This window comes from Amphibalanus amphitrite, unplaced genomic scaffold, assembly GCF_019059575.1.
Source record: "Amphibalanus amphitrite isolate SeventyFive unplaced genomic scaffold, NRLGWU_Aamphi_draft 001409F_arrow, whole genome shotgun sequence".
Taxonomy (NCBI): domain Eukaryota; kingdom Metazoa; phylum Arthropoda; class Thecostraca; order Balanomorpha; family Balanidae; genus Amphibalanus; species Amphibalanus amphitrite.
The window spans coordinates 94,469-107,158 of record NW_024882902.1 but is presented as its reverse complement, the minus strand read 5'-3'; the positions used below and the strand labels follow the sequence as shown (position 1 = coordinate 107,158).

The 12,690-nt window shown below is 46.8% G+C and overlaps 1 protein-coding gene across 1 annotated transcript in view; it reads right to left on the bottom strand.

The window, feature by feature from the left end:
• LOC122372855 (G-protein coupled receptor GRL101-like) overlaps window positions 1–8,885 on the bottom strand; it is a 54,083-nt gene extending 45,198 nt beyond the window's left edge. Inside the window, exons 1-2 of the mRNA XM_043350501.1 lie at window positions 8,862–8,885; window positions 1,736–1,859 (exon numbers count right to left, since the gene is read on the bottom strand). Coding sequence (XP_043206436.1) covers window positions 1,736–1,859; window positions 8,862–8,885 — 148 coding nt within the window. The remainder of the gene's footprint in view (window positions 1–1,735; window positions 1,860–8,861) is intronic.
• Between the last annotated feature and the right edge of the window lie 3,805 nt (window positions 8,886–12,690).

Below are 12,690 nucleotides of genomic sequence, written 5' to 3'. Positions count from 1 at the left end.
GGCTCACCCTCTCGCTCGCTCCGTTAGTCGCCCCAAAGGCGTTATACTGGTTTTAAGTGACACCCATCAAACCAATTTTCGAGTGCTTGTCGAAAGAACGTGTGGATTACGGGAGCATTACGGAGCTCCTATCGAACTATTCCAGTGACATGCGTTTGAACATTCATTGCGTAATCATTTTGGCTTAAAAGTCTGCATCCATATACTCTCCAGCGCCTTACCGATATTCCAATTATCATAAATTGCCCGACCAGCGTAGCCATTGATCGTACAAAAATTGATCCACTGTCTGGTTCGAGGCACTGCCTGAGAAGCTTAGTGTGCGGTATAACAATAACTTTCAATTTCAGGCCGTCGCTGCGTAGACCATCGACATAAAATCTGAAGAGATTGAGACATATGGCCCTTTCAGCTGCACTGACGCGAGACGGCGGGTCAATGCCGATCTACGAAATGCAGCGGCTCGGTTATGCTCGTATATCTTGAAACTACAGGCTCCCTCATATTGGTTACTGGTCAGTAACTAACTTCTGACCGGAAAACATACATGTTGAGAATGTGTGCGCGTATTGCTTCAAATGTTTGTTCAAGCTAAATATTTGCTGCTTTTGTCTCAATTTGAAGGTATGAAAGGCTCTGGGGTAGTTACTTCTCACTGAAAGTTGAATAATCAGATTGAGAAAAAATCGACTGATACCAACGGAAAAGAGCTATCATATGCTCTCCAGCGGTAAGAAGTAGGTAAGGTAAGGGGCGTAAGAAGCAGCAGCTTCATTGTTTGTCACATGCATTCCAGGGCATATCTTCTGCACGTGAGCCTCGGATTCGATTTTTCTAGAGGATAGAGGATATGATGCTTTCGACCATGTTAGATATCTAGCCTTTACGCTTTTCTGTGCAGTTAGGTACCATGTGTTAGCCTGCAGAGATCTCAGTCAGCATGAGCCCCAGCTCCGGAGCGCTCGATGGTTACTCTCTGGTTAGAGCTTATACGAATCTGAAGCTAGGCACGTCTTCTGACGTGATGGCTAAACTTGACGGTGTTACGCTGTTGGACACGTGTAGTTTTATTTCACCAGCCAAATGGGTTTCGGCAGGCCTAGAGCAGCCGTACCACCGCGTTGAATTTACGACGTGATAAACTGACAGTGCGAATCTTCACAGCTAATACGGACTGGATGTCTGAAGTCAGATGTCTGGTACATTCGTGCCGATCCGAGCCATGATTCGACCGGTGACTACCCTGGGTTACATCCACATATTACACGATTGTGGCATTCTAGTTTACATTTGCTATGTAAATCTGGACGTTTTGTTAGAGACTAATTGTATTTTGAATTGATGGCTGCTGTAAATGCAATTATATTTTCACTAGGAAGGAATTAAGTCAGCTTTTCGCCAGCGGTTTTGTTGCGCCATAATGTCTCAAGCAGTTGAGATGGATTGGTCGGGTATGGTCATTTACTTTGTAAGTATTTCTTGCCTAGCTTCCATAGACCCGAGAGAGGGAGCCCAGCAGCAGCACCATGGCAGCAGCAGAAGCGCGAAAATGATAATAAGAAATGCACAGGCACCCACATATTAGCAACAAACACAGAAACATGACAACAAGAATAGCAGCACATTTTAACAAGTACCTACCAATTTAACCAGTGATAGCCACTAACCAGCCATCAGAATACTTACAGCACAGCACTACAGTGTGCACACCAATCACACCAGCCATTGATCTTACCATTGGCGTCCACTGACTCGGCTGCGCTGGCACTGAGTACCACAAGAAGCAGTAGCGCCCAAAGAAGACGCCGGGGGCACTCGATGCCGCCCGGTGGCCGACACATTTTCTGGAACCGCCCCTCCTGCCGGCGAGAGGAAACATTCACCGGTCAGCGAATGTGATATATCTCGAGGGAAAGTTCCGTGAATTACCCAGTCGGCAGAGAAATAGAAGATTCTTCATGGCTCCGAGTGGAAGATAAGGATATCTTTTCCAAGCGGGTTACTGAAAAACCGAGCGACGAAGGAGCGAGGTTTTTCTGTAACACGCGAGGAAAAGATATCCGATCTTCCACGAGTGAGCCATGAGGAATCCTATATCTTTCTATGTTGAGGTTTATTCTTAATTAATAAAATATTATATTTAAATGCATTCATCTATGTAAAAATAGATTCAGAGTAGTTTGTTCTTATTTCATAAGTTTTATCCATAAACAACCAATAAAAATGTCGTTCGGCTATTGACCCATCATCACATGAACTCTTGATTTTTCGCTATGAACCCTCGAGACCTTATCTTTGCATCTCAGAGGGATGCAGATATAATAAATTCTAATCTTTGCATCTCAGAGGAGTGCGAAATAGAAATATCCCTGCACTGTAGACCCAATGGCAAATAAACCTCAACTAGAAAGATGGTATCTCTTCCACACACTCCCAAGGTTCTAATCCGAACAAGTGGTGTAAGTAAGTACGTCGGTAGTCACATCTTCCAGTTACCATCTCATTACTGCCGCCCTATGATTGTGCTCCCTGGTGGCTGTTAGCGAGTCCCCGAATCCTCGCTGAAGGTCTGTTGGTGGTCTCTGGCCTGACAGAAGCATCTGCAGGTAAACTGCATTGTCCAATGGCTACTTTGTATCATTTTGTTTTTGTTACATCGGAATTCGAAACTGTATATAAATCACAAAACTATTTGCTAAAAATAAAGATCTTAACCTTCGCCCTGGTGGGGGGGGGGCCATTTTGGCCCCCCCCTGTGGTTTTTCAGCGATAACTCAGAAACCACTTGAGTTAGCGCCCTGAAACTTTGTATAGCTGTTTATTCAACATTTTTACATCATGTCCTTTTTTGGGGGGTTCGGGTCAGGTCAGGTCAGGTCACAAGGTCACCAAAACTGACACCACCTCTAAAAAAGTTCAAAGCTCTCTCAAAGGCACAGCTTTTATCCGATCGATGTAAAATTTACAGTACTTGAAGATGTCGCCCAGCTCTACAAAATGGCTATCTCGGATTTTTTATAAATGTGACCTAAGGTCAGGTCAGGTCATCGCTGCTCCCCATTATAAGTCAATGGGAGAATCGAAAAGTAGTTGTTTTTCAGCTAAATCGGGCGTGATTGTTCCTATATTTCGTTATTGAAGTGTCTTGGGTCAGCAAATCACAGCCCATGTGAAACCATTTGCTTGTGACCTCGCTGAGGTCACGCTAGGTCATCTCCCTGGTCACCAGAGGTCACCAGCGGTTTTTCTGCACTTACTTGTTATTGAATAGAGATAGAGACTCCGTTCGACGTTTATCGTGTTTGTCTCGTCAATGCGGATCGAATGATATGCAGCATGACCTATTTCGGTAAGGTCATGACCTTGACCTGAGGTCAAATTTTCAAAATGACCTTTCGAGGTCAAACTATATATCATTCGACGCGTCTCGACGAGCCAAGCACGATGGTGCATGAATCGTTTCTCTATTTTCTCGTGAATGCATGCTATAGTTAAAAACATTTTCAACGAAATTTGCCAAGTTGACCTTGCATGACCTCTGTAGGCCAAACCGTTGAGCTGAGGTCAAATCTGACGAACCTTGGCGAAAGAGCTTGAAAAGAGCTATCGATTGCTTTTTTCCGCGGCTCTCTAGCTCTTCTAGTTTCCGAGCTACAGCGGAATATGTCCGGCAACACCGAAAACACTGAAATTTGACCTATGATGACCTCTAGCGACCTCAATATTGACCTTAGCGAAAAAATGACCGAAATACTTTCGAACGTACTTGTTATGGGCTTTCGTTTGCTTTTTTCCGCGTCTTCCTAGCCCTCTTCGTTTTCGAGTTAGACGGGGGGGGGGGTCATTTTGGCCCCCCCCCCCACCAGGGCGAAGGTGGCTCAGACCCACACCAGGGCGCGGGTTAAATAAATAGAATTCAGACTGGAAGTAGGTATCAGGCTGTATCACCTTTAAATTCTAAATACTTAGAGGGACAATTTTAGACATGGAAATAATTGCCACAAAAAGGTTCATTGACTTGTTTTTGTATGGCATAAAAACTGCTCCCAAATCGCACTGAAGTATTTTGGAAATATAACAGCATAAACTGCACTGAGCCAGTAGTCTTGCGGTTGACTTATACGATGATACGTTTTCCATCCATTTGTGTTACCAGACATGTTAGCATGCTCATTACTCAGTGAACACGCCATTTTGGGTCTCGACAAAGCCAGACTTCCTGGTTCCTTGCGGCGCTCAGGGTCACGTGACCCGACAGTGCCCGAGGCACGGTCGTCGAGAGGCGTTTTCCAGCCGCTCTGTTGCCATCCCCACGAGCACGGTACGTTCGGCGCTGTACCGGCATGCTCGTCGGATTGAGTCACTGTCGCCATAGCCTGCCGCGGCAGGCGCTTGTAACGATCGTGGAGGCGCTGGTTGTATCGGTGATCCGGTATTGTATTAGTGTCTATGGTTCCTGCGACCAGACACGGATGGCTCGCATCCAGAGGCTGATGAATTTTGGCGCGAGGGTTGTGTCGGGTCGAAGGAAGCATGAGCATATCAGTGACGTCATTAGGGACTTGGGGTGGTTGTCTGCGCACAACCTGTACCGGTATCACTCCCTTATGCTCCTGAAGCGGATCATGCTGACAGGCTATCCAGACACATTGTATGGGCTGACAGTGACGCGTGGTGAGCTGCACTCGCGGCAGACGAGGCAAGTACAGCAGCTTCACACCCCGGCCATTCGCACTGAGTCGGGACGGCGGCGTTTCATGTATTCTGTCGTGAAGGAATTCAATGAACTGCCCCATGATATACGTGAGCTAGGCCTGCCCCGCTTCAAGTCGGAGCTGCGCCGATACCTGCTGAGCGCTCAGGTCACATAGTGCATCGTGTAGTGAACTGAGCATGGTTTGTCACCGAATGTGGTATGTGTGCTACTCCCTGTGTAACCTTGTGTACTGCTGACGTACTACCCGGAATAGCCACGGTGTCCGTGGATGGGTAGCGAACTGTGAAATAAATAAATAAATAAATAAACATTTTACACCGCATTAGCCAAACAAAGGGGCCCATGCCGACTCCAGCCCAAGGCGCCTATTACGACTCATTATTAACGCCCAAAAGCTGGAGGAATAGCGGGATTGTGAATACGACCGACCTGTGACCACCTAGGCACACGAAGTTCGAGGTTTTCCAGTATTTGTTTTTCCTCATTACAACGTGCTCAGTCATGTTTGCACATCTTTACAGGGCGCCAGCGGTCAATTTATGTAAAATGACAAATGTTGTGATTTTATACAACGGTAAATTTTGCCAAAAGAAAGACTTCATTAACGTCTTTCATTAGAAGCTTCGAAAAACCCGTTTCCAAACAAATAATATTTGAAGAAAACGTTTTCTCAGACAAGAGCTTATCTGCTTATGCCATGGCATTATTACATGCTGCATACTTGGAAACCGCAGCAGCAAATGATGAATGGTTGAAGACGTTATATTCATTATTCATCTCAAGCTATGTAAATATTCCTCAAAGACAGACAGGCGTAACTGAATTTCAGCTAGTCATGCATTGTTCAGAAAGCTGGATCTCCCGGGATAGTTTGCTCGGTGGGTCGAGGCTGAAACTGTGAGATATTTTACAGCTTAGTAGCCTAAGTAGCTAGACAGAGGGTAGCATGTGGACTGTGGAGGCCAAGCTTCTCTTGGACGGTCCGGGTAACCTCCATTTCTCATTGTTAAAGGAGCATTTGCATCGGTTGTGCACTTGTACTGTCCATAAAGAAAATATGCATTTGCACAGTGTTTAGATTCGTTTTAGCTATTACATATTCACTCCGTCATGTATAAAGATTAACTCTGAATCGGATGCCCTGGATTTCCTACATATCTGAAGGACTATGCGTTTTCAATAATCAACAATGCTTGAGTTCCCGTTGTGTGTATGTATTGATCTTCCTCTACAATGCACCCAAGGATTTGTGTTGTGCCGCCCCGTGCTCGTAAGCACGTTATTCACGTTTCCCCTGAGATATTTGATACGGCATCTCGGCTTGTTCACAATGCGATGGGCGTCTTCTTTCCAACAAACTGATTTGCTCTACCCACCGTAAATTAGATTTTAACGGGCCGTTCCTCAGCACCGAACTCTTATCGCATTATGTGCGGTAGTTAAAGCCCGGTTCTGACTGCCGTTTCTATTCATACTACTGAACTGCAGCTGTTTTTGTGCGTACGTGTTATACAAAGACATACCTAACTAGATGTTAAATACCTTACACAACTGTTTCTTTAAAGGTAGTGTGCCACCTTCCAATGATTTCCCATTTTATTTTTCCTAGGATAAGAAGTTTCTGTTTTTACCTAAAATCGCAAAAGAAATCAAAAATGGGCCTAAAATGGTGCTTTTTTCGCCTACAAGTTTATCGGTTTTTCGATATGTATAACAACTGTAGTGGGCTGACCTTCAAACAGTCGTCGGCAACAATCGCGAATGCGGCGCACATGTGGCAATAAGCAAAGGTCATTATAGAGTTACGACGTATGGGAATGAGTTATCAGCTGTCTAATCGTAGACAACACAATGTCGAATTTAAACTGTAAGCCTGTATTGGTATTGTTTCTTTAATTTGGCTGCCGAACATTAATTTATGGTTTGAAATAGTATTTTATGTAAAATAATTGATATGAAACAGCCGTCTCTAAAGTTATGACCCCATCTCACCACATGAAAGTGGCAGAAATGACAATGATCAGCTGACGCATTTTTCTTGGCCGAAGTCAGAGCGCACGGCCCGACGCACCACCACCGCACCACAAAGTATGAGCAAAAGCCACCTGCGGTTGACCGCGCCCAAAGCCAGGGCCCCGGTAACGTGAGGTAGCCGAGTCGGGGCAGCGTGCGCTGACCCAAGCCGGGGCCGCGGCTTTGGGCGCGGTCTACCGCATCCCCGAGCAGCCCCGGGCCGCTATCACATGAAACCGGGAGGACGCGCGGCCCCGGCTTGGGTCAGCGCACGCTGCCCCGACGCGGCTACCTCACGTTACCGGGGCCCTGGCTTTGGGCGCGGTCTACCGCACCACCTAACAGGCGTGTTCGAAACCGCAGGAGATGATGATGAACGGGTTTATCGAAACTTGATTGGATGAGCCTATCGGTAATAGCGATTTCAGTGTGTGCATTTATTGTTCATAGTGGTGTGAAATGTGGTTGGGGTACGACCGACAACCCGTCGGGGCGAATTTTGCACTGGGGTACTCAAAATTTGAAGAATTTAAGACGTTTCCATGAGTTTTGAAGGTATGGATAAGTTCTAAAAATCCGGTTCTCCTTATCTGGGCCATTAACTCCATACGGTCCAGGAAAGCTGGCACACTGCCTTTTACCCTCGCCGGACCTATTGGTTTTCTACATACGCGCCGGCCGAGGGGGGGGGGGGCGGGTACAACCCCCCTCTCGCCGTTTCGCCCCTGGTGGAGCTAGCGCGTCGCGGAAAAAACGAGCGTGTGCGCCGTTACGAGACGCAGAGATTGGTACCCGATTTTAAGGTCCTAGGTCAACCGGTGACCTCTGAGGTCAGGTCAAGTGCCCCTGGGTACGGTTCAGTTTTTGGTGAATAACTTCGCAAAAAACGGCCGAAGAGCCGCGAGTTTGGCAGCATCGTGTTCGCCTTGCTCAGGCGCGTCGAATGATATACCTTTCGTTCGGGTCAGGTCAACTTAGGGTGTTGACCTCAGGTCAAGGTCAGGTCAGCACCCCAAGGTCACAAAGTTGGTCAAAAGAGGTCATGTCGCATATCATTCGATTTGGCAGGTCTTCCTGAGTCCATTGGTGGCTTTCTCGACTGGCTAGCTCAATTTGATCGGGAGTTATTGACGAAAAACTAATATGACCTTGATGACGTCATGAATGACGTCACGCAAGGTCAACATTGCAAAAGTGACGCATCTAACCTTGCAAGTAGTGCATCAAATCACGATTCTGTGTGCTTGAGATAGTTGGAGATCGTTCCCGGCGCCAGAATAGCAGTTTCCATTTTTCCCCATTGACTTATAATGGTGAGGTCACGAAAATGACCTGACCTCATATGACCTTTAGGAAAAATCCGAGATATACAAGTTGTGAGACTCATAATGGATACTAGATCCTGCAAGTTTCATTTCCCTGTGACATCTCCTCTGGCAGTGAGGGCGTTGCGAAATTGCAACATCTGAAGACCGTGCAGAGGTTCACTTATGACGTCATAGGTCAGTGACCTGACCTGACCCAAAAATGCGGTTGGTGTCAAAAGATGCGGCTTGGATCAAAGGTCAGGTATACCAAGTTTTAGCTCTCTATCGCCAGCGTGTTCGGAGCTATCGCGAAAAAAACCTATGGAGGGGGAGGCACCCGCCCCCCCCCCTCGGCCGGCGAGGGTTAATTAACGCTTACATTTCCAGTATGAAAAGCAATCAGTGACGCTGAAACTTGATGAGTGCGTTTCTTTTCTATCATTTTCTAGCTCTGATCGAAGCAAATAGGATTAAATTCATCAATTTCTTAAGCGAGTCGTCAGCGATCGCATATGATCATCCTCAATGGTATTCAATATCCATCTCATATCGCGGTTGGTCGGGCAGTCTGGGGACACCTATCACCGAACCCGTCTGGGCCTTGCTACTCCGCTTTTGGAGAGCGCCCTGTCTGCCTGGGCAATGGTCATCTCTCAGGGTCGCACCAATCATGGACTCACCCTTTCAGAGAGTTGCCTCGGTGACGCTGTCCGCAGCCCAATCAGTGGGTACCGGGAAGCCGGCTCATATGGTCGGGCACTTCCTGCGGCGTGTCGTGCCTCGAGCGTACTCAGAGGTCACCAATAGGATGAACGCACGCTGACCCGGTACACACCGCCAGCGTCCATATCGTGTGACCTACGGCGCGTCTCGAGCCCCACTGCGGCCGGCGCGGCGCACACGTGCGGGTCGGACCAGGGTGAACGCTCTGACAGCTACTGGTGACGGGCTGAAGCCCGGACCGTCTGTCACGATACTGACATTTGATACCGACCCGACACCCGACGAAGCGGCGGCGACCGGGAGCATGGGGCACTGACAGCGCAAGGGCAAAGGTCAATTCTGTGCAGAGGGATTGGCGATGGCTACTGTTCTGTCTGGGGTGCAGGGCCGGCGGCAGATGGGGAAGGGGAGGGTAGATGGAAGGAGTTGCACTTTGTGTACAGCTAGACCGACCGACTCCGACTCAGACGACTCCGACTCAGACCGACTCCGACTCCGACTCCGACTCTGCAGCCCTGCTTACAGGTAGCCCGTGGCGTTGGTATTGACATGTTTCTCAATTCTCAGCAAGGAGTTGCACTTCGGTGTGAATATTTTATTCGAGAGGTTCCGCTCTACCGTTGAAGTTTCAGCAAACACGATCCGGAAATGCTGAATCAAGTTGCAAGGAGTTTACTACCGTTCGTTCAGCATCGTAGAAGTTGTCTGCTAAGATAATAGTGCTTAAAGCTGAGACTGTACTAAGTGTAAACAGAGTTCGAAAAACAGTGAGAGGAAGAGAGAGAGAGAGAGAGAGAGAGAGAGAGAGAGAGAGAGAGAGGGAGAAAGAGAGAGAGAGAGAGAAGGAGTTTTTCACTTTTGCCTTTTCACATTCAGGCCGTTGCTCCAAGAAATTCGTAACACTGCTGCTCTGAGGGTTGTAATCTACGAGCAGAAGAGATGAACTTCAACACATCTCATCAATACCATCTATATACATCAATGCATATACAATACAATACAATCTCAATAAAATACCTACATCAATACATCTCAGCCATCCTCGCATCGGCTCTGCAATGAAACGGCTGAGCCACTGCCCCCCAAATGCCCTTTTTCCCAGTACCGAAGAGTGGACGAATTTCTGCTGATTGTCTACATTCGTTCCAAACTGAATTATGTTATCGAGAGGTCCATTTAACCCTCGCCCTGACAGGGCATTTTTTATAACACGGCCTGGCAGGGGGGTCGATGCGACCCCCCCCCCCTCGCGATTGGCTCCTATGGCACCTAGAAACACCAAATTTGGTAGGTAGGTGGGTCCCCTGGAGTTCTCGCCCCTGTGCATGTTTGGTTGCTCTAGGTCAATCTTTAGGGGGATTTTGGGGGTATAAATGTAAAAATTTCGCTAAAAACAGGTCAAAAGTTTTTCGCTTATAACTTTTGATCTAACTAAGGTAGAGCAAAAAAAAGCACCAGTGAACTCACCAGGTCAAGGCGCGTCGATTGGTATACTTTTTAGCTTGCTTAAGTGTACTTAAAGTTTTTCTTAAATTTTAAGTAAACATTAATTAATTAATTAAGTTCAGGTTAACCACATTGCATCATATTGCATATCATTCGATTCGGCTGATCACAAGGAACACAACGACACCATTTGTTAGCTCTAGCGTCATTATGTGCCAAGTTATTGGCAAAAACGTCATTTGACTTCAGTTGACCTCATTTGACCTGACCCATGGATAAGTACAGTCTGTCTTAACAGTACCGCGCAAAGTGGCGGTGGATCCATCGAGCCTGACTGAGGAAGGGCCTGCTAAATTTGGGTCACCGAAGCAATGGACATCCTCGTCCATTCCCCAGCTCAATTGGTTCGGTGACTTTCAAATTAAAGCAGACCTTTCTCGGTCAGGCTTGATGGATCCACCGCCACTTTGCGCGGTACTTTTAAGACAGACTTTACACCAAACAAAGAAGCACCAAGTGACCTGCTGTTAAGTACTGTGGTTTCAATGCACAAAAGTGATAGAACGAAGCGGATATCTCCAGTATTTTCCGAATTTAGTATTTTCCGATAGGCTTAACATTACGACGTAATGACCTCGCTGACCTCAGGTCAGTGACATCAAAAAACCCGAACTATATGTTATACAACTCGGTGAACTTAGCACACCCTGAAAGTTTCAAGGAAATCAGTCCAAAACTGTGAGCTGGACAGGTGCAAAAAGAAAATTGAAATTCGACCATGACCCTGTACCGTTTTTTCTGACCTGGTGACCTGACCCAAAATCACCCGGACCTGAAATTTTCAGGTCATATGTAAAAAGGTTGCCCCATAGGCTGTGCCAAATTTGGCGGCGCGCAGCGCCGCCGTTTTTACGCTATCTTCGAAAAACCTTAGGGGGGGTCGCATCGACCCCCCTGCCAGGGCGAGGGTTAATATTCCGAATCGACAGAACATGGACAGTTTTTTTACGAGCAGTCCGTCGTTACTCGTTACCACCTTGCGGAAGATTATAACATAATATCAATTGGGTCCCTAGGTCAAGTGAGGTAAGGTTACAAGGAAACGTTTAGTGACAGTGCCTGAGGGAAAACGGTCATAATAACATTGGGGAAAAGTAATGTCATTCACACATAACAGACATTGAATCACTGATCGCGATAATTTCAGGCAAGCAACTACATATTACATGGTCATTAACCATGGGACCTATTTTAAGGAACCAATTAATTGCGTGACGAACAGAGGAGCCCAGTAGTTTTAGCTCGTCATACGGCAGCATCGACGGAACATTTCGAATGCGTCCGGCTCTTTGGTATCAATTTAGACCGGCATCAATTTGGCCGACAGTTTAAATGCACCTACGGCGAACGTGTCAATCGATCCCTTCGGAATTACTGTGACTGTCTGGACGGAATGTACCTATACCAGAATTGACCGAATATTGTTGATCAGCGTATAAAATAGGGAAAATTAATTGCAACTTCCTCTTTTTATCGTCCGATGTAGCCAACTATAGCATGTATGTAATGACCCATGCAATCAAAACGCTGGCCACAAGATTAGCTATCACTCACCGATAAATTATGGCCACTAGTATGCTGGATTCATTTATTTCACGGGCCTAGAGACACTGATGGTGAGCCTTTCTTTTCTGACCTCTTGCCGGAGGATGCTACAGATATTTTCGGTGGGATTTACAATTTACATACAACAAAACTGTTACAATGTCAATAAGCAGTGTATTAGGTATCATTAAAAAATCTGCACCACTGTTGCCTTGCTTTTGACGTCTGAAGTGGAGCACCTCCATGCCCGAAAGTGAACATTGTGCGACTTCTGGATTTCCAGCAACTTTGGTTTTCAAAACGGATCCGTTCTTAGCCATTCGGCTCAGGACATCATGTCCTTGTTTGGGTTCGATGGCGTGCCCAACCTCTAACCCGCGCCCCGTAGGGCTACCGGCGGACCCTACCGCACGTAGGGGGGGGGGGCCTAAGATCTCGGGAATTTACCGGCCGATTTTCAAAATTCAAACGGCATTGGATAGCCCCACCCGGGAACTACCTTGTGACCAAATTTCATTGACCTAGGTCAAACTGATGACGTCACAGGTCAGGTCAAAGGTCGGATTTTCACCGTTCACAGGCATTTCAAGAAATGTGTTGTGAAATCGAGTATATTGGTAAGTTATTGAAAACCATCGATGGTATATTGTTCGTCAAACACATACTTCGCTATCTGACGTCACTGATACCAGGTCAGGTCACAGAGGTCAGGTCACTGGGGGGTCACAATATGAAAGTGTCGTGTGATACATGTTTTATGGTCCATTTCACATGACAAATGCGATTATGTGGGTCGGGCAGCCTTTGGGGCCAGCTTAGGTCACGTTTTGGTGAAGGTCAGGTCAAGGTCAGGTCATATTAGGTCAAATTTCGAAGTTG